Source organism: Primulina huaijiensis, chromosome 14 (genome assembly GCF_012295235.1).
Source record: "Primulina huaijiensis isolate GDHJ02 chromosome 14, ASM1229523v2, whole genome shotgun sequence".
Taxonomy (NCBI): Eukaryota; Viridiplantae; Streptophyta; class Magnoliopsida; order Lamiales; family Gesneriaceae; genus Primulina; species Primulina huaijiensis.
In genome coordinates, this window is record NC_133319.1 from 2,515,116 (window position 1) to 2,536,694 (window position 21,579).

The 21,579-nt window shown below is 35.8% G+C and overlaps 6 protein-coding genes and 1 pseudogene across 15 annotated transcripts; 3 read left to right on the forward strand and 4 right to left on the reverse strand.

Annotated features, from left to right (window-relative positions):
* Positions 1-1,178: 1,178 nt before the first annotated feature.
* On the reverse strand, positions 1,179-1,661 carry LOC140957161 (uncharacterized). The gene has a single exon (XM_073414293.1). The coding sequence runs from the start codon at positions 1,659-1,661 to the stop codon at positions 1,179-1,181; it is 483 nt and encodes a 160-aa protein (XP_073270394.1).
* A 963-nt stretch (positions 1,662-2,624) lies between these two features.
* LOC140957918 (uncharacterized) lies at positions 2,625-5,212 on the reverse strand. 3 transcript variants are annotated; one of them, XM_073415342.1, is made up of 4 exons: positions 4,883-5,212; positions 3,929-4,009; positions 3,131-3,270; positions 2,625-3,034 (listed from the first exon to the last, which is right to left on the reverse strand). In XM_073415342.1, exons 1-4 carry the CDS (start codon positions 5,195-5,197, stop codon positions 2,779-2,781), a joined length of 792 nt encoding a protein of 263 aa, XP_073271443.1. In that variant the 5' UTR covers positions 5,198-5,212; the 3' UTR covers positions 2,625-2,778. The 3 variants fall into 3 exon arrangements, with proteins under 3 accessions (XP_073271443.1, XP_073271442.1, XP_073271444.1); XM_073415341.1 differs by having other exon boundaries at positions 2,625-3,037; XM_073415343.1 differs by lacking the exon at positions 4,883-5,212 and adding an exon at positions 4,548-4,873 and having other exon boundaries at positions 2,625-3,037.
* A 540-nt stretch (positions 5,213-5,752) lies between these two features.
* On the forward strand, positions 5,753-7,327 carry LOC140957459 (protein DELETION OF SUV3 SUPPRESSOR 1(I)-like). Of its 6 annotated transcripts, XM_073414737.1 has the most exons (4): positions 5,786-5,890; positions 6,081-6,181; positions 6,981-7,166; positions 7,206-7,327. In XM_073414737.1, the coding sequence occupies exons 2-3, from the start codon at positions 6,088-6,090 to the stop codon at positions 7,124-7,126; spliced, it is 240 nt and encodes a 79-aa protein (XP_073270838.1). In that variant the 5' UTR covers positions 5,786-5,890; positions 6,081-6,087; the 3' UTR covers positions 7,127-7,166; positions 7,206-7,327. The 6 variants fall into 6 exon arrangements, with proteins under 6 accessions (XP_073270840.1, XP_073270838.1, XP_073270837.1 ...); XM_073414739.1 differs by having other exon boundaries at positions 5,753-5,862; positions 6,981-7,327; XM_073414736.1 differs by having other exon boundaries at positions 6,981-7,327.
* An 820-nt stretch (positions 7,328-8,147) lies between these two features.
* LOC140957458 (uncharacterized) lies at positions 8,148-10,914 on the forward strand. Of its 2 annotated transcripts, none has more exons than XM_073414734.1 (5): positions 8,148-8,553; positions 8,909-9,154; positions 10,106-10,187; positions 10,376-10,590; positions 10,683-10,914. In XM_073414734.1, exons 1-5 carry the CDS (start codon positions 8,207-8,209, stop codon positions 10,801-10,803), a joined length of 1,011 nt encoding a protein of 336 aa, XP_073270835.1. In that variant the 5' UTR covers positions 8,148-8,206; the 3' UTR covers positions 10,804-10,914. The 2 variants fall into 2 exon arrangements, with proteins under 2 accessions (XP_073270835.1, XP_073270836.1); XM_073414735.1 differs by lacking the exon at positions 8,148-8,553 and adding an exon at positions 8,560-8,693.
* An 865-nt stretch (positions 10,915-11,779) lies between these two features.
* Positions 11,780-15,431, forward strand: LOC140956499 (uncharacterized). 2 transcript variants are annotated; one of them, XM_073413257.1, is made up of 9 exons: positions 11,781-11,965; positions 12,086-12,160; positions 12,375-12,461; positions 13,252-13,308; positions 13,990-14,082; positions 14,433-14,505; positions 14,634-14,709; positions 14,838-14,928; positions 15,029-15,431. In XM_073413257.1, exons 1-9 carry the CDS (start codon positions 11,915-11,917, stop codon positions 15,131-15,133), a joined length of 708 nt encoding a protein of 235 aa, XP_073269358.1. In that variant the 5' UTR covers positions 11,781-11,914; the 3' UTR covers positions 15,134-15,431. The 2 variants fall into 2 exon arrangements, with proteins under 2 accessions (XP_073269359.1, XP_073269358.1); XM_073413258.1 differs by lacking the exon at positions 13,252-13,308 and having other exon boundaries at positions 11,780-11,965.
* Positions 15,432-15,543: 112 nt separating this feature from the next.
* LOC140956498 (uncharacterized) lies at positions 15,544-16,563 on the reverse strand. Its single transcript, XM_073413256.1, has one exon. It carries the CDS (start codon positions 16,458-16,460, stop codon positions 15,594-15,596), a length of 867 nt encoding a protein of 288 aa, XP_073269357.1. The 5' UTR covers positions 16,461-16,563; the 3' UTR covers positions 15,544-15,593.
* A 941-nt stretch (positions 16,564-17,504) lies between these two features.
* On the reverse strand, positions 17,505-20,097 carry LOC140956623 (probable BOI-related E3 ubiquitin-protein ligase 3; annotated as a pseudogene).
* Positions 20,098-21,579: the final 1,482 nt, after the last annotated feature.

Consider the following 21,579-nt stretch of genomic DNA (forward strand, 5'->3'; position numbering starts at 1 on the left):
TAAGAACAAATTAATGAAACTAAGATGTGATATTTTCTCATATTTGTTGTGCGCATATTCATTAATTCGAGAAATATCAATAAAGTAGGACCTCGAATAAACATAGGATTTATTCATTAAGTTATTTGAGAGATATAATACATTGTAATACATGGAAGATAATAATCGTTTTTAGATGACCTATCGCCATGATTCATGTATTTTAATTTCTCCTATGATAAATGAGATATACGGGTCAAGTGGGAGAATGTAAGAAAATAGTGACCCGTAAAATAAACGTGTTGAAAATTTGTACACGGCAGCCTCAAATTTTGAAAATTGAGATGCGTATACAAATTTGATTTGAATCTCGAGCTCCCAAAACACTCGGTGATGGTTTGAGTGTGCCTATAAATACCGAAGGCATTGAGGTCCCTAAACACACAATCTCATACAGCAAATACACCATCTAAAGGAGTGTTGGAGTGTTTAGAAGGCTTCAATCTAAAGGAAATCAGAAAGCTTCAACAAATTTTCAATGGCCGGAGATAATTCTCGATCTGCTTCCGCATATTATTTATCATGTTTATATATGTTTAAAAACATGATTTTTCAGAAAATTTCTAACAGTTACTTGAATGAAACTAGATCGTCTGAAATCATATTAAATATTTGACGGTATATTCCATACTTTTCTAAAACATGCAAACAAAAGTTAGTGAATTGGATATCACATCACTAAATAATCTAANTTTATATATTTATGCCTATGTTTTCAAGAAAATGCATTGGCATTAATCATTATTATAAATAACACAGAGATGGGAACGTTTCAACCTACAGATTTGACCCCATTAATCAGCCCTTCCACACCAACTTTATTTACATTCAAATCTTCAATATACTTCCTTTACATGATTAACTAAGCTTTTAACATAACACACGCAAATGGAAAATAAAAGAACACGTGAATCTTAGCCTGAAACCATACGAATAGCAAAAGAAAAAATTGTAGTAATTCAAAAGTAAAAAGTAAAAAGTAAAAAGCAGGAAAACGATAAGCTCCACTCCCAGGGCATGTTGGCCAAGCATGGCCCATTCTTGCCGGGTTCCGTACAACCTCTGGAGTGCCTGCACAAGAAATTTCGGGATGGAAATGATTCCGGGCTACCCGCGCACATTAGCATGCGCGGCGCTTGTTAAACGGTGCTAGGCCCGCCCTTGCCGAGATCCATGGAACCCTTGGCGTACCTGGACGAGAAGTTCCGCGAGAAGTATCTATCCTCCCCGTCGTCGTCGAAACGACCGTTCTGCCCCGGCCCCTCATCGAAATTCATGGCGTAGCTCAGCGGGTCGTAGTGGAAATTCAAGTGCTTGCTGCTTTGTCTGTCCCGGTTGAAACGGCGGATGAAGGTCTTCCATCTCGGACCCGCCAGGATCTCCGACCACTCGCGGATTCTGTTCAGCGCGTCCAGTCCAAGGGCCAAGATCGAGTTCCCTGCACGGATCTCCTCCAGCGACGGCCGTATCTTCTGCCACCATGATACCCCGACGGCGGGGCGGGATTCGTAATCGTAGGTGTTCCTTCGGAAAAATAAACACAATCGGCGCTTCTGGTGGACGTTCATAGGAAAATCATGGACTGGCTCCACATTTTGGCGCGAGAATCCACCACCCTCCATTGCTGATCTCACACGCAGACACTTGCTTCCTTATCTTCTTATAAGTATTGTGTGTATCTATATATGCGTATGTTTATGAATTGAATTCGGAAATTAATGTCGTAGAGATCGAAAGTTGATACTGCGGGGGAAGTAACGGCTGCAGAAAAGAAAAAAGCCAAGGTCATTTACAGCGGGAGAGATGAAAAGCTGTCCGTAAATATATTATTAATATAATTATTTGTGTTGTTTGACTTTTATAAATAACAACCTTAATTTAATATTTTCTTTTCTTCTCATAAAATACTTATTTCAACTAATTAATAATACACCCGATCGAACTAGATTTATATATAATATGAGTGATAAATATATGTAATTTATAGACAATTTTTTTTATATGAATATATATATTTTTTAAAAATACAATTCAATAGACAATTTGATCTCACCGACTGATAAACTCGTTTTATCATTGTTCTAGATTTTAGAATATTATAATTTTTTTTGGGTTTTTGAATAATTATAAAATGTCACGAGATTCGTGTAAAAAAATAAGACAAATAGAAATTTCTTCGTAATTTATACAATTACAAAATGACAAAAATTTGTGTGAGACGGTCTCACGGGTCGTATTTTGTGAAACGGATCTCTTATTTGGGTCATCCATGAAAAAATATTACTTTTTATGATAAGAGTATTACTTTTTATTGTGAATATCGGTAGTGTTGACTCGTCTCACAGATAAAAGATTCGTGAGACCGTCTCACAAGAGACCTACTCTTACAAAATATTAACAGTTAAAGATATTATTTAAATTTATAAAGTGCTCAAACAAATATTTAGTCAACCAACATCTGAAGTGTGGTTTCAGGAAACTTAGGGAAGATTAGATTTGATCATCTTTAAAATATTTTATTTTAAAATATTATTTTCATTCAGAAAAGAATTCCATAGCCAAATTGCCTGGAGTACAAAAACATCTCAGTATTAAATTTTATTTTGAATAATTTTATAATATTGTTGCAAATAAAAATACATTACATTAATTCAATTTTTACACGATACTACCAAACCTGATTTCACTTGTTCCACGGATCCCAACACAATCCTGCTAACACACTATATTACATGGTTGCTAAAGTGGAAGTTGCTCAGTTGAATCTTGAAACTCCTTTGGATTCATTGAAAGAATGCACAGCCACTGAGGCAAGAAAAAGTAAATACCAAGAAACACTAGAACTCCAAGATCAGCCTCTTCCCCGACGGCTGGTCGAGGAGGTTTAACCAAATAAACCTGAATCGCGCACCATAGGCAGTAAACGATTGCGACTATGAGGGTTAATCTGGTGGATCTTTCGGTTCGTTTTCTCAGTGATTCCAAGGGTTTCAATCTGCTGGACAATCATAGATAACAAGCTTCTAAACAACGATTCTTGAAACGCAATGAAGCATGGTTATATGTTTGCATAAGACAGAGTAAGTAAAACCTGTTGATATAAATAAAACCACAGATTAAGATTGTGCACAGAACGGCAATTACAACGACAGCATCAGGGTTGATCGGGGCTCGGCTCTTCCACCAACCTGTGCTTAAGATCCAAGTGTACATTGTAGAATGTCCATTCTCCTGTAAATTAAATGAGTAACCAACAAGAAAGAAAATGTCTGTGCATATGCAAATGAATATTGGAAGTAAGAAAGCAATTTTGAACAATAACGGGAAACAAAATATCAAAGCTCAATCAACACAGCGCAAATTTACTAACTATGGTGCCCTTTGTTCAGCTCGACACAAGCCTATCAATAGATCTCCAGCTTAATTTTGAAATACTTTGCTACCCCTTAAACTTATTTACCAATACAAACGAACACTTCAGCCCAGTCGCCTTCCCCCTGTCCCGCCAGTTCTGTTCCTACATATATATTTTGCCTTTAATTCAACCCACAAAAAGAGCACTTCATTAACAATAATTAATCACTACAATTAATTACCATAAAAGTTTCGGATAGAAGCCATAGGTTCGCATAGATTGGTGTATATGTTAGAATACCATGCTTCCCCAAATTTGTACCCGAACCACTCCAATGACCAGGAACAATAGTTTTAAGACTTCTAATGGACTATAGCAACCCCCGCGATTTTTATCAATACCATTTGCATGAGTATGAAGAGAAAGATTGCTAATTTATAATACTAATATTCGAACTACAAAATACTCAAGATATCTATTAAAATCAACCAACTATTGGCTGTTGGGCGGACGTCTACTCCAATGGTATATTACCTCAAACAAGTGATCCAAGAAAAAATGCGATAATGATCCCGCAGATAACAAGAAGAAGCACTGTCTCCTCGTTAGCGGTATCTGCACCATGAAATTCTTGATAATTAATAGCATATAAGCATTTATTGATACACTTAACAAGATTTCGAATTCTTAAATAGATGGTTATATATATCCAAGGATCTTGTAATGCATTTGCAGTCATTAATTTTTCACTCAATATGATGATAATAATACAAGGGCTCAAAAAGACTAACATTACGAAGAATAAACGAGTCATAAAAAATTTGTCGGCCTTTTCGCGAGATCAACCGCCCATATCAAGTTTTTTCAAATCAACCACATAATTAGGTCTTTCAGCCATCCAGATACCTTCTATATGTAAAATAGATACTAAAGTACGAACCTTCAAAAATAATCAAAATACATATCTCGATCCTTTTGGGAGGGGAGCCCAACTTCAAAATGTGAAGTATGATGACAGAATTACAGCGATGGCATGGATTGGAAGTAAGCCCCTAGTTAACTCTAAAATTTTCCTACCGGTTTATATTTGTAAGTGTTGTCTACATAATGAGCTATGATTTCGAATTTTAGTTCCATCTTTACAAATTTCTACCTCCAGTTGCATACATATTTTTATAAAGACCGAAGAAGAGTTCGCTAAGATGCTGCTGCACGCAGCCAAGTATTCTTTCCTGCTACTATGGAATACCGGTGTGACTTCATCCGAAAACCCGAATCCACCCTAGATCAGTAATTACTTTCTTTGTCAACAACCACGATTCAGAATCACGATCACACGATAATATATGCTGCGAAATATTCAAAAATTTATAGCTACGAATAATTAGAAATCAAGAAGCATCCATAATTGAACTAAATTCAGCTGAAAATTTGCTAGAAAAATGATAATTCTTGCATAATCACTCTTTCCTTCATTCATGTACCGACCCCAGAAACGGAAGCAAGAAGACCCTTTTGGAGGAGAATTCTTGAAGCCCAACAATATAGCATCGTCAAAGGAAGACCCAAAATCAGAACATAGCACAAGGGGTCGTGTATCCACGGCTCGACGGAGGAGCCTAGAGCCCGGCCCAAACCCATCGTGGAAGTTAACCACTCGGCGAACGACCCTATGTCCGGCCCGAAGAAGGAATTGATCGTGTACACAACGCAGTGGTGTGGCCCGAACCGCCCGTTGGTTGCATGAAGGAGCGCCTGGCCCGACCCGAGAGCGTATATCATGTGAGGGCCCGGGCCAGGCATTTTGTGTGTGTGTGTGTGTGTGTGTGTGTATGCAAGCTTTGCTCCCTCTCAAGTCTCAACAAACTGGTGAATCATGTCGCATTAGCCGTCACAAGATTAATATAATTTATTAAATTCGAATCTATAATTTTAAAAAATATATTATAGTTTGTCGTAAGTTCAATATGGTGAATAACACCTAGTTAACCACTCAATTTAAAAGTTCAATCCTCATGTCCATGACAAAATTTATATATCATACTTTTTTAATGATTTACATCTGGTAAAAACATATTTTATTCACACAAATTCTTATGAGACGAATATCATATCTAAACTTTTCATAGCAAAAATATATAAATCGAATCGACACATCTAACATATATAGATATTTAAGATCATCTAGCAGAATATTTATCCTATTTTATTACCTTTTATAAATGATCTATGCATGCATTTCATTATCACTCCATAACTTGTACTACATTAAAGGATGCCTAAGAAAGTCGCCAATTAGTGGTGGGCTAATGTGTAATTTCCCACTTCCTGGAGTGTGGAAAATGGAATCTAGGGTCCGACCGATGATGCTATACGACGTCGTTTGCACTTATACGAGCTCCAATTAAAATTTCCTTTCTAGGGTTAGAAAAGGCTAAAAGCTATATCCAAATCTGTGGTATCATCCAGTAAGTTGATTCCTTTCGTATTTCTCAGGTTCTCTGGTATCAGTGAATCTGCGAACAATTTGATAATAACCGCAACAAGCTAGATTTCGAATAGGTTTTGGACTGAATTTTCTTATTTACTCTGTATATTAAGCTTTGAATATATGTTCTTTTTTGGTAGAGATATGCTTCAAATAATGTTATATGTTGGGATACTGAGATTTATATGCGTTACACAGAGTAGGAATGGCGACTGAACAACCAAAGCCAGCTACAGAAGAAGCGAAAATGGATCTATTTGAAGACGATGACGAGTTTGAGGAGTTTGAAATTGATTACGGTAAAATTTCGCCCTTACCTATATTTTTGTGTATTAATAAGGGTTTTACAATCATTTATTTGAATATGTCAAATTTTGTGTATTAGTCTGGAAGTGTCTAATCTTAGTAACGGTGAGCTGCAAGAGCTTCATCTATTAGCATTTAATACATTTATTTGTGATTGGTGGCTTCGCGGATTTTGTAGTTTTTACTAGTTGTAAAGCTTTACTGGTGTCATTAGTCTTTCCTTTATTTCAGCCTAGTTGTAAAGCTTTACTGGTTTCATTAGTCTTTCCTTTATTTCAGCCCTAAAACTAATAGGTCAATTCCTTCATTAAGTTTTTCTGTCATTGTCCATCAATTTTCAAGATCCATTTACTGCATTGGATGTTTATATGAAATTTTAGTTATGCTTAGCAATAATAGCAAAAGTTAATGAATATATGGTCATGTATGAATTGTCAGCTCATATGTTTTCAGTTATTTGAATTTTGATTCATATTTGAATTATTTGACAAATAAGACGAATGAATAATGAATTACCATAATCAACTCACTTATTTCTTTTTTTATTTATGGAATTAAAACAAACATTGATGGTTAATATTTTTTTGTCAGTTTTTTGCCTCTCTTTCTTCTTCGTACCTGAGGCGATAATTTCTGTAGCTAGATTGTAGAACAAATTGGCGATTCATTGGATGTTTGTTCAATTGTCTCCTTTCTGCTCGAACTTAGTTCTTTGAATGAGACTCAGAATATATCTGATACTATTTTGTGCATTTTCTGTGTTTTTTATGCGCATGGCGATGAAATTTTTAGAGTTGGAGGACAAAGAAGAAGCCAAAGAAGCGCTGCAGCAATGGGAAGATGATTGGGATGATGATGATCTCAATGATGATTTCTCCTTACAGCTAAGGAGAGAACTGGAGGGGAACGTTGGGAAGAACGAGGCCAAATCGACATGACTTTATTCATTTTAGTACTTCTCTGTTATGATAACTTTGCCATATAGATACTATCTTCAAGGCCTTATTTTGATGTTGTTTGCTGTATTTCTGATTGCCAACTTTTACCAGACATGATTTTTGAAGTCGGAAAAAATTTGGCATGCTCTTCGTTTGTGAACAAATTTCGCATCATCCAAATGGCTTGTCAATTTGTGGTTTCTTAGACTAGTGGTATTTTGGGTCGGCCAAATATGAATGTTGAGCAATATGTCTAATTTTGTTGCATCGTTCGTGTGGCTGGATTTATGAGTTTTGAGCACATTTTCTACATGGAATTAAATATGAGCTATCCGAATGTAATTCAAAAAGTATTTTAAAATAACAATCCCACGTAAAAGGTTAGAATCTTAACACGTAAATTATCCATACTCATCTCTGTTAGTTTTCTCTCCTTTTCAAAATGCTGAGACCATCCAGTTTAGGATATGCATTATACTTGGGAGCGACTGCTTGAAGTCACCTGCGTCGTCCTCGAACAAACCTGTTACCTTAAAGTCTTGTACCGTAAGAATGATTAGAACATGACAAAACAGCATAAAAACTATTATCATTTCTTGTTCAAATTATTGAATGAAATCTTAGTATGGAGAAGAGTTAATCAAAAACAGCATGTGTGTGCATAGAAGCAGGGCATATCCCATGAAAACTATTGTTGTAAATCCTCCATTAAATCTCGACCACCTCTTTTTCTTTGGATGCTATGATTGTTTCTATGATCAAGGGAAGTTTGCAATCACAAGGTTGAAGATCTTATTCACTATTGTTCGTGATCTGCGAATAAAGTAGCGCATGTTTTATGTTTTTCCTTGGATTTACTCAGTGGATTCAATATTCTTGACAAATGTTGTACACACAGATATGTGTATGATATAATGAAATCAGTTTCTCTCTCAAAAAAATCACCATATACATGAAATTCACTTCTATGTTCTGAGTACAAATTCAGCCCTCATTTTATATTTTTAATTATTTATTTTTAATAAAGTCACAGCACATTGTGAATCGCTTTGCCTTCGAAGGATTAAAATGTAATTATACATGCGTAGACATTTGTGTTCACAGCCTTCAAATCCAATGCCCGAAGATTCTAAAAAGTACTTCCGTCTAACAAACGCAATGCCTGCAACAACGTTCGTATCTTCGAAACCTGCAATCTCATCGACTTCTAATTCATCTATCCCCCCATTTTCGTCGACTCATAAACTTTTCCCAGTCGCACCCTTCACCCGTCGCGACTTTCTCGCTTCTCTGTCCATTGCTCTCACCCCTTTCGTCATATCTCCTCAACTTAGTAATAATCCAATAAATGTTGCAAACCCCGTAGCTTTACCAGTTTCCCAAGCACGTGGACTCTTTCAGATGCCCCCTTTTCGCCTTGTCAATAAGTAATTGTTTGCATTACGTTCATGCAAAGACAAGTCTATTCTGTATTTTATGCTTGATAATTGATATTGACTCTATTTTCTGGAATCGATCATGGGAGTAGTCTTTTTCATGTGTTTGATATGCTACTCTTTGAATCCTGGTGAACCCATTTTAAAAAATGATTCCTTTTGCTGATAACGTGTAGTTAATCAATCCGTTTTAGAATTTTGTTGGTTGTAATGATTTTGTGACATGCAAGTTTCGTCATTTTAATACATTTAATTCACCTCACCCGAGCTAAAGTTTGGGTCTGCTCCTCTTGGTTTGCAGCATCTGTGTACTTAGTGATTATGGCTTTTTGTGGAATGGATGTAGGTACTATTTGGTGAGAGCAGGGGAGTCAGAATATGAGAGTTCGGGAATCATTAACACGAACCCAGTGACTAAAACATCGATGGATAATGGGTTATCGGAGATAGGGAAGAAACAGACTGTGAAAGCTGCATTGGCTTTGAAATCAATGGGGGCATGTGAAGGCAACTGCTGGATTTGGCCTTCTATAACTCAGAGGGCGTACCAAGCTGCTGAAATAATTGCAGCAGTTAATGGTGTCGGTAGAAGGTAACAGACGATGATTTTTGCTATTAATTTGTTTGTTCGCATATGCTTCTCTGTGAAGTTATATTGGATTTAAAATCAAATATCGTCCCCGACATTGTTATAATTCTGGCACGATGTGATAACTGTTGGATGTGGAGTCTGACGGTCTGCCACCTTCAGTGTCGTGGTTTTGGTGTTTAAGCATTCACAATTGGCTAAATAGTTAGCCTCTTACTATTGCTCATTCATGGAATATGCACTTTTGCGATTTCGGGTAAAAGAGATCCTTAAGTGCAAATTGTTAGGGTAAGTTTTTCCAAAATATGGACAAGAGAGTTGCATGATCTTATGCTTTGACTATGAGGGCTTAGGCACTCGTCCGAGACTTGCTTGTTAATCTACATGAAAATTGCCTATTTTTGCTAATCTTCTTTCTATATATCTTTTCTTGTTACTGAATCCGTAGCAACAACTGGAATGTAGTATTGAAATATGTTATCATAACATATCCTGAAATTGTTAACGAAACTGAGTACTTTTGAATACAATCTCTATGTTCTCCACAACTCAAGCTTCATATCCGGGATACATGAATTATGATGTATGGTTCATTTCTTATATCACGATGCACCATTCTTGTTTTATTTTCAAAAATCGTGGTGATAAAGATTTTTTCAAGTCCTTGAACGCCGAAGGCATTGCGGAACCAATTTTAATGCAATTCTTTTTAAAATATATGTTTCATTGTTCAAAATGTGTCAAGTCACAACCACCCAAAACTTTAAGTCCAACCTTGAATACGGAACCTGTTCTCTTTATACGTTTGCTTGTATGACTCATGAAAAACTTTTTTCTTCTTTTTTGGAGCTTATTTTGTTTAGAACGAATCTAGTTTAGAAATGACCATTTGAATTGTTTAAATACTTTTGGAATGAGCTGTTCTTACCAGAGCCTTTTCAAAGTTATCTACAGTCATATAGTACCAGAGTACAGCTTCTTGGATGCTCGGGGATTGGGAGCATATGAAGGAAAAGAGCTGGATTCTGTTTCTGAGGTAACGCCCAAAAACTAGTGACAGAATCCATGTGGTCAGATAATCATATTGAAATCACCCTACCGCACATTCAGATATGTATTTATTTGCGTGAAAGATCATGTGGAACACTATACATTTTGCCCCTAGATGTTTGGTGGAAGCGACTAAGGTAAAATCATTTGTTTGTCTCTTCAAACCGTGTCTAGATTTATGCCTCGGATAGCCTTTCTCCAAATATCAAGCCACCTCCAATTGATGACGGGACACCAAACGAAAGTGTGCAGGACGTATTTGTTCGTGTCACGCAACTCATGTCCATTCTTGAAACACAATATTCCCAAGACACAGTTATTATCGTGTCCCCGGATTCTGATAACCTGTCCGTGCTACAAGCCGGTATCGTAGGACTTGAACTTAGAAGGCACGCATTTCAAGAAACCACATGCTTTTCGCTGTTATTATTCGAGTTCTTGCAAATTTGAAGCTATTTCTGAACTTATCAAACATTTGCAGGCATAGAGATCTTGCTTATGGGCCGGGCGAAGTGAGATACATAGATTCTAGTAGTGTACCAACTTATAAACAACCTCCATCTGCTGTGTACAAGTGCTTAAATCCCCCCAACTGCAACTGAACTTTTTCTCACATTAAGCAGTAAATGTTCATTGTTGTTTGAAGTCAATCCACAATGGTACTCTCATCTTCTTGCCTGGATCCACGCAGTCATTTTGTTTGGAAGTCATTTTCAATCCATGACATGTATATTTTTTATTTACCAAAAAAAAAAGTCAATGAGAAATCCAGTGATTGTTTTCCAAAACGAGAGAGAAATAAAGAGCTAGACTCTTGATAACAAACTTTCATGCAAAACTCTTGTGTTTTGTTATTGCCTTTTTTGTTAATAGAACGAAACGACGCTTTTCTACTTTCCCATTGAATTTCTCAAGTACAAATGGTAAGGTGGGTGAATACTTCATTAGCACTTTCAGCGAATTCTAAAAGAAATGTGCTTTATTTGGATCGGAAGTCATTTTCAACTTTTTAGGTTCGAAGTTGTAAAATATTCGAAAGTCATTTTCTCGAATACTCCTTATTTATATTATTATGTGAAGTATCTGTCTTTTTATCTCAACCTATTATAATTTTTTTTATCTCGTACTTGATTCAAATCTTAGCTCATCAGTTGAGCAATGTCCTAATGTATTATGTAATATATAATAAATCTTTTAAAAATATAACTTACTGATTGATATTATTATAAAGAAAAAAAAAAGAAAAAAAAGGGGAACAGGGTAAGGTAAACTAGGATCTTTCTTTAACGAACCTAATCCCAACACGTCGCTGTTACAAAAAAAATGTTCAAAGCAGTCAATTATAAAGTTAAATTAAAATTTTCTTATCAATTATAAAGAATTTTACATAGTTTAAATTTTAGTTTATTACCGTTGACTACAACCAAAAAAACATGCGTAGTTATCAATTTTGATAATTAATTACACTGCAATAATTCGGACTCGGGTACCGGACCTTTTTAAATGGGCTAGCTAGGTTGGGCTTTTTGGTGCTCGTGGGCCTGCTTAATCACCTATCTACATACCACCTCTGATATACTTCTCAGTCTCTCTCAATCAAAAGCAGCGGCGGCGACGGTCAGGCGTGGATTAGAAGAACTTCGCCACTTTTTAGGTGCGGAGCATACCTCTATTATATAAATTGCTGTATCTATCATACTCGTCCGTGGATAAATGGATTCAAAATCCTCAAGTTCTCCCGCAAGCTTGGTTGATCAACAAGTAGTGAGTACGGTGGACAATATATTTTTTTGGCATGTTATCATATTCAGTTGTATATCCATATAAAATAGTGTTTGTTGCTCGATTTTGTGTGACCTAATTTTTTTTTTTAAAAAAATTTAGTTTCCAGGGGATGTGGTGTTGGATCTCTCCCATCTGACAAATCAAACTATCAAGCTCGGCGGTGGCCTCCGTCAGGTTTCCTTCTTCAACTAGGGCTTGTTTGAGAGTCAATTCTTTTTTCTATTTTATCCCGTCCAATGTTAATCTCTGTTCACTTTATCCTCTATTTACATTTTCATATTATACCCCTCACCCATTTTCATAACTTTGCCAACTCCTTAGTTAGTTGCCTTACATATTCTTAGTTATATTTCCTTGAGATGTTGATTGTATAGGTCTTAATTTGCAGGATGGTGATGTGATATCTGTTATGAAAGCAGGAATCCTTAGGTTTTCAAAACCAAATAAGTATTGGATTGAGAGCTCCAATAAACGGGTGAGTTTAATGTGATTTACTTCTTATGAGTAGGAAAAGGAATTGTGATGAGTGAACCTATTCTAGCTTATCGGCTCTTTCCAGAATATGTTTTAAAAATTGGATACTAAATAAGAATGCTACATGCACATATTTCTTTTTACTTTAATGTAGAGTTCTCTTTTAAGCGCCAAACTAGTGATAATTGCATTTTGAGTAAAGTTCTAATGACCCATGTGCATCCACGTGTGCATTGTGAAGTCAGAATTATGCCTAGCTTTTCATGTAGAGCATCAAGCATTAGACTTGAACATGGAAAATAAATGTTCTTTCTTGCAGATCTCTATACTTTGAAACCTTGATTGAATGCATTTTGTTTTGTAATAAGATACGTATCTGGAAGCGAAATAGCAACCCTTTATGGACATCAGGTCTCTTTTAATTCTCCACAAAGTGATCTTTGGGAGATATTTTTTTTTGGAGCATTTCATAAAAATTTTTCTGCTTCCTGATTAGGTGTATTTATTATCATGTCACTAACTAAAAAATCTGGATGTTTTTCTTTATGAACCTTGCCCGTATGCACTGAAGAACTATGTGCCTTGCTGCTTATGTTTACATTTCTTTAGATCTCTGTCATGTTAACATCGGTTTCTTTTTTTCTTGCCTGTACTTATTTTATATTTGAATAGTTCTAACTTTTGACTGTGACCTAATGAATTTTGGCGGTTATTTCTTGTGAAGAACATTTGTTTCTTGTTACATCTGGTGCCAGAGGGATTCATGATTATTGACTTTTTTTTTTGGGCAGTACACACCTAGTGTGGGGGATGATGTTCTTGGCATAGTGGTTGACACAAAAGCTGATGTAAGTATTCTTGTTTAGCATTCATGTTTTGGAAGGGTAACTGTAGTCACTGCAAGTCATTATTGCTATTTCGGACAGTATTTCATACACAACTGTTGATTGATAGATCTTTACTTTTGTGTTATATGATTATATCATACATGCTTCACGTCTTTGGCCCGAAACTTAATAACTCTATTTCGTCATAGTTATATTTCTTTTGTTTTAAACAATTGCATGAAATGTTGATTACGAAAGTGATCAAGATAACGGCTTTATTGGTTTTGGCTTCTTAAGGTAGAACCCTATTAATGAAGGCATTACTATATAGCTTGAGAGTTGGTTTGCTTGATATGATCATTATTTGTCCGAGAATCACTTGTCATCCATTTACTGCATTCTTCCTAGTTAAAGTACACACATTTGCTTATCTGTTTAAAAATTCTTTTGTCGTGCTGATGCTTATTTGAATAACTTAAAATAAGACTGGCAAGTCTAGGTGGTTGTTTTAGTTCTCCAAATGAACCACTTACTTGAAAGGAATCACTTGTTGCTTTTCTTTTGTTCCTTTTTCAAGTTTATGAGTAGAATGATTTTCTATTCGCGCGCCTATCTTTTTAATATAGATTATCTCGATATAATTTGACAATATGTGCATCATTATATTGTGTGGGCTCACCCATCTTTGTTTATTTGAGACAGAATTTTCTTGTGGATATAAAAGGTCCAACAGTGGCATATTTGCCAGTGCTTGCTTTTGAAGGTGGAACCAGGAGGAACATTCCTAAGTTTAACGTAAGTTTATGTTGTGTATGTTTTTTCTCGTTCTTGATGTGATTCCTTGTAACACATGATTGTCAGACTTTTTAAAGCTGTAAACGTATTGAACCAGTTATTCCATTTTGCACTCCTTCAACACTTCATCATCTGTACGCTGTAGATACTGAGATCATGCTTGTGATGAACAAGTGGTTTTCTGCACTCATAACTTTGTGCATCATGTTGCATACTATATTCTTGAAAAATATTTAAAGAAGCTGGTTGTTCTTTGCTTATTTATTGTTGTTATGATTCTATGCTAATATGGCCTTTTTTTAACACAGAAGCGTAATTCTTACTCGTGGGAAATTTTTTATTGCCTGCAGATGGGTACATTGTTGTATGTCCGTGTTGTCAAGGCAAACATTGGCATGAACCCAGAGTTATCATGCATGGATGGTTGATATTTTTACCTTTCTTTACTGCTTATGCTCGGGCTTATATTTGAGCGTGCAAGTTTTGAGTTTGCGAAGATATGGTTTCAGTTATCTGTGTAAATAATCGTTTTTTCTTTTTTCATTCTATAGCCAGTGGGAAAGCAGCAGAATATGGCCCCCTTAAAGATGGATTCATGTTTGAATCATCAACCGGATTATCTAGAATGTATGGATTGTCTTTTTTTCCGCTTATGTCTTTGTACTCAGTTAACGAACAATTCTTGCTTCGTCTATAGACAGAACTGAGCCAGCGATTTCTTTATTCAGTCAGTTTTCTCTTGACTACCATTTCAGGTTGCTGAAATCTCCAACATGCCCAGTTCTTGAAACGCTCGGGAAGAAGCTCGCCTTTGAGATTGCAGTTGGTTTGAATGGTCGTGTTTGGGTATGTATCTTTTTACAAACTACATGTTTTGTTGCCTGATGGCGTCTTCTTCGACATTTGAGTCCCCCTTCTCTTAACTGAAGAACACTGTACTGTGTAGGTGAATGCTGTCTCTCCTTCAATCGTTATTCTTGTTGCAAACACAATCATGCAGACGGAGCCGACTCCATTGACCACTGACCTAAATTCAAGACAAAATCGGTGACATCTTTGTGCAAGTGCTTTTACCCTTCGCTGTACGCGTTTGAATTGACTACAGCCTAGTTGATAAAAGGAAGTGTAATCTGATTCTCAACGCTCTCCAAGTATGCAACAGATGTGCACTGACAGTTACTTGAAATTATGTGTTGCTATACATCAATTGATAATTTCTTTGAAATGGAATGCCATAATGTAAACAGAGGGAAAACTCACTGGGATAAAGTGGGTTCACGTAGTGATAGTTTGGGAGATAGGTATAAAAACCATTAACTCGTGTTTTATATACAGATTTTTCCCGTTTATATTTTTGAATAATAATAAAAAACTATTTATAAAATTTAATTTCTTAAATAGATTCATCTTCCTACATATGTAAATAAATAATACTCACTAAAATACTGCTATAAAATAAAGAAATGAAATGATAAGTTAAAACACATCCAAATTTATACAAACAAATTATCTTAAAAAGGTCGAAAATTTTTGCTCAACTTATTTACATTAGTCAATAAACCTTCTACATAATGTCTGTAAGGCAAATAGGACCACCTCTTCCCGCCGTCCCTCTTGTATGGCGGCGGCATGCGTTTACTGGCTGTTCTGCTCGAGGATAAAAGCACAACTTCGTCCTTCCAGACACCGTGCTCGCTCGCAGGCGACTCCATGACACATTCATCTCTTTTTCGCACACCGTTGTTCAGAGACGCAATTGCGAAGCAGCCGTTGCTGCCAACACTATGGCTCTTTTGCAGAAGTCCCTTAAACTTCCAACCTGTGGAGCTGCTCTTCTTCAACTGCCCCTCCGCCGATGGTTTTGGCTGCCATACGCAGTACATATCAACCGAGACTCCGTCCAACTCGTCGGCTTCCGAAGAAGAGCACGACGATGTCGTTGATGTTTCCCTTTCTTCAGTAAAAAGCTTCCTTAGTGGAATCCCTGTCTTCACACCCTTCAACAAACCCGAATTCATCCTGCTCTCGTCTACGCTCCCATGATATTTCATACTTCCCAGGAAAAAAATTGGGTTGAAAATCGGGTAAACGGGCCTGATCATACCGTTGTGGAAGATCTCACCGGCTGAAATTGGGGGGAGTACCGATTCAGAACCCCGCCACACAGACGCGAATTCGAATTCTTTTTCCTCTCGGCCACCGTATTTTTCTGCCGAATCGAACGTTTCCGCTCCGTAGACTCCTGGGATAGTTTGTTTTTCTTGCTCATCGGCGTCATCCCCGAATTCTTGAACGACCCTAGACGCAACTTCCGCCAAGTTACTGTTGGAGTAGCTGTTGAAGCTCGGCGATGGAGAGATGACTGCACTCACCTGCATTTTTTTGTAGCTGAACACCAGATTAATTCCCAAAAAGCAAAGGAAAAAACAAGGAGTGAAAATGGAAGAATTTGTTCCAGAGGTTGATTGGAATAACAACAAAAGTGTGGGGATTAGGCACGTCGGAGATTTGAAAATGAAGAGACAAGGCATACCCGCCACGGAAGGGTTTTGATCTTGTGTGTTAAGGTGCATGAGAATGAGATGATAAAATATTTCATTTAGTACCCCAAATTTTTTTTTGAAATAGTTTGATATTCATATGCCAATCAATTTAGAAGAATTAAAAATTAAAATTTATTCTACTAAATTCCAAATTAACACTATGATTCACGAGTTAGAAAAATCAACGAATGATAGTATTATGAAATATGAAAAAATGATATTAAAAAGAAATGAAAAATTGGACTTGAAGTTTTTTTTTTTTTTTAAAGTTAAACATTCATACCATCAAGTCGGTAAATCTCGAGTTACAATATAAGAAAGCCAAAATGGAATATTTCCATCTAGCCAAAGTAAATTGGAAGCGCTATTGAATGCTGTATGAGCAAGAAAGTGTGCCACAGTATTGACCGAACGATACATATACTTGATTGACACAAAACGATACATATTCCTGCATGATTAATTGAGATGAGGGAAAAAATAATTATGAGAGTATAATATTAGACACGATCAATTTGTTTTTGGTTGAAAAATTGCATGTTATATCATTCATGGATTCGAAAATATTAATGAGAGTAGAATAATTAATTTAAACGAAAATAATTTGATTTGATTTGATACGATATAGAGTAAGTCTTTTGTGAGACGGTCTCACGAGTATTTATAAAAAGTAATACTCTTAGCATAAAAAGTAATACTTTTTCATAGATGGCCCAATTAAGATACGACCCGTAAAACCGTCTCACACAAGTTTTTGCATACGATATAATTGAAAATTTGTAAAGGTTGTGTATGGAAATTGTTGTTATCATATAATCTATTGAATTATAATTTAACAGACAATGCTACAGTAAGCAGGGTCTTCTCATAAAGCATAGCAAACCTGTAGCCGAGACAACAATTCATTTCTGATATGGTAAAACTCAAACTTGAAAAATATTATAGCAAACTTATTCAATTATACAAAAAATTTAAAACAAAGAGTGGCAACCACATCGATTTACCACTATAAGTTGCATGTTGTAAAGAGATCGATCAGATTCATTTTGCTTAGAATTCACAATTTCCTTGAAACAAATCTTGATCAAAACAGGTAATGAAGCTTGATGTTTTGAATTACATGTACACATGAACACCTGCAGTCTTCATCACCTGGCAAACGGGGCAAACATCAGAAAGTCCTTCACAATCTGTACACAGGCACAAATGTCTGCAAGGCAGTAACAAGATCGAAACTTCTTTATTTTTGCATGACCTGCATGTCAGCCGGCCATTTTGACAACCTCGCTTTTCCAAGCCACTGATGATTAGTCTATGATTTGTGCCTGAAACCGCTTCGTCTACTTCACTTTCCCCTGAGCCTTCATGAGCTCGAGACATGCCTTGTGCCATGAGTTGCTCGATATTGTTCTTCATAATGCTGATAACTGATTCGTTGTACTTTGCTCGATAATGCCATGACTGAGCTTCAGTCGAAACTTGCTTTATTTTGTCCGCTAATTCTTTGTTCTTGCGATTTACATTCTCTATTTCAAGAGCCCTCTCGTGTAATTTTTTGTTGACTCCTTTCTCTAGCGTGTTCAACAAAGAAATCGTGTGCCTGTGATTCAACTCTCTTACGCCCTTCAGGATATTCTCTTCCTATACACATAGGGGCACTGTTAGAGGTTGAGAACATAAAAAGAAGCGTGGGCACAAAACTAAAATGAAAAATTGTATGAAGCCAAATCTCATTTTATACACGTGGTATACATATTTAATTATGTACGAGTCTGTAGGAAATATTAAGAGGGGGGGATGGACTCCAACCCTGTAATGTATAAAACTGAAGCAAGTTGTTTTAACCCCATGAAGGGATATATGCAATATTATGATACCTGAAGTTTAATATATCGACCAAATTCTTCTGTCTGCCGATCCATCTCCATTTTAAGGTTATTGCCGATAGATAGGATGCCAGAGGAAACCGAGGAATTTTGCTCCTCTTTCTCGCAAGAAAGTCTGAGGCCCGTCGATACAAGATTAGGATTTGGTTGAGTATCGATGTTGGCAACTTTTTTCTGGACTATAATTCTTCTGCCGTGTACAAAGAAGATCTTCTTCCCTAACTCTTTTGATAGCACCGTTATGCGAGGATGCATGCTCGTGGACAGATGGAGCTGAAACAGAAGTTCGAGATTGTTATCTGAAATCAATTATCATCAATCAAGAATCAAGAAGGGTGGTAGTTTCAAGAATTAAAATGTTGTTTGTAATATATAATCCTAGAAAAAATGTAACAAAAATGAAATACCCCTGCAACTATCTCAAAAATTAAGTTTTTTCACACAAGTTTTTCGAGTATCAATTTTGAATTTTGGCTGTGCCACTGTGCTGTTCCGTCTGCACAGGATCATATATGCGTCATTGGTGTCTGCATCTCGACTATGCAATAAGAACCTACCGTGAAGTGGCTCTTGAATCAATAAAGCTTTGCTTCCAGCCTAACCGAGACAGATGGAAAACCAAGAACCAATTAAACTCCTAAAAAATCTAATTGGAGCTTTCCCATTTTCTACGTTGATCCTTTTGTAGAACTTCATAAATATTGTAGCCAGCTAACGAAATTTAAATCAGAAGTTTCAGAAACTGAGATGGCAGTTTGTCACATGAGCGCATAGCCTATGCCATAATTTATGCCAAAAGAGGTATAACATACAAGCTGAAAAGGTAAATGAAGGGTCGTATTCGTATAGCGTAATAACAGTCTACAGAAATAACGTGTGCTCAGAGATTTGAGAGAATTTTAGTCAAGAAAACACAAGCTGCATCTATACTGATCAAGCAACAAGGGAAAAAACTTCTAATTGAACTATAATTTCTTAAATTAAGTATAAAATGACCTCACCGTGTCCAAACAACCAGAGCTGAGGCAATGTGTTATTATCAAATGGGAGGCGATTCTTCCCCACAAATGCAGGAATCACCGTGTTCTCATTAACTCCGCCTCCTCCAAACATCATCCTGAAATCATGCAATATTGTATGAGATTTAAGAACTTTCATTGACATACAAAGATCAATGTCGAATTGTCGATTGATGACCTTGAAAATTAAATATATAGTTCGACCATTACTTATAAACACAATCTTTCATAAAAGCAGTCACGCTGAAGATCTCGATTCAATTGATGCAGCAAACACGAGAAATCCACACAGACGAGTAAATAATCATAGAACTAACGCTATTTAGATCCAAACAGTACCGCAAATATGTCAAAGAATAGATTTTCACAACTTTTGTTTTCATTTTAGTTCCTAAATCATTCAAGAATTCGATGATCGTAACAAAAATCAAGTAAAGAGCAATCGATCATTTACCTATTACAAGAATCCCATAAGGAAACAATCCAACAATCCACAAAATCAAACTCCAAACTAAAACATCACAAACAAAAGAACAAAACCCAAGATACACACAACTCACAAAAAAAAAAACCATTAAATAAATAAAAGAAACCAATAACTCACCAAGATCAGGTCAGATTTAGAGACGAGTAATACAATACAAAGAGCTTGACTTTTCTTTATTATTATATATCTTTGCCGTTATGATATCAAGGGAAATGGGCAAAAGGGATGGTGGAAACAGCAGTAATAATGAAAGAGAGAAGTGAACAGAAAGGAGGGGGGGAAAGAATAATACTGGCGAGAATAATGAAAGTGGATGTCGGTGGTGGTGGTGGAAGAGTTGTAGTTGTTGTTTCGGTTAAGAAAAACGATTCCATTTGTTGGTATTGAAAGGAGAGCAAGAAGTGGACTAATCTTTGTTGTTGAAGAAATGTTCTTCGCCATTTTTTTGGCCTAAAATTCTTGTTTCTTTCACACACCTCTCTCTCCCAATCTTCTTGTTTTTTCCTCCTTGCTTTCACTTTACCATTCATTTCATCGTGTGACCGACTGTTCGGTGGCTTTTCTTTTCGTTTTCCACAGCCAGTAATTCTTTTTTCCGTTTGGTTTTTGCTACGCTTTCTCGGCCTAATTCATCTACCTTTTGATGGCTTTAATTTTCCACTTTTTTCTATATGAATACATAAAATAATTAATCCTTCAAATAAAATATAATAAGAAATTAAAATTAATTATGGAGAAAAGGTCAAAATTTTCCACTCATACTTGAGAAATTTGGACGGTACCAATTTAAAATGTAAATATTTTTTAGCTTGAAATTGAGTTTCAAGATTAGACTTTGAAGCATTTGTGTATAAAGTATTATCATGTGCGTTTGATTTTAATATTATGATTTTATCGATTCAATAGTTATGAGTTTGATTCTCTAAACCAACATCTTTTCATGTGAGCTTGTCATACATCGTTTATCTAATACGCACCGAAGAATACCGACCTCGGGTTCTTACGTCATAAAATAAAATAAAAAAACCCCTCAATAAAGACATGTTTGATTGTTGCATCTTGTCTCTCTTGTTTGCTTGAATTCAATTCTATTTGCATTCATTTTCTGAAATCCAGCTCTTTTATAATATTTTTTATTAATAAAATTAGATTAATTAATAAATTAAGTCATCGCACTACATGGATCGTCTAAGCACTCTTTTTATATAATAATAATTATTATTATTATTATTATTAAAAGGGCTCAGATAATTTATAGTTTGACTTCTGCGGTGAGTTTATTAATAATTATTAGTCAAGTATTCAAATTCAAACAGATAATAGAGTATATTATATAAATAAAATTTATATATCATTAAATTTTTTTTTTTTATCAGAACACGTGATGTTTATTTGAATTTTACCAACTTTTAAGTAATGAAATGTCGCCATTCAATTTGATGATACCGGATTTTCTCCCATATCAAACGAAACATAAGTGTGTCAAGTATTCTGGACAAAGGAATTAGATTATCAAATATTTGAAAATCTTTATGTGAAAAAGTTGTTCTTTTGATATCAAA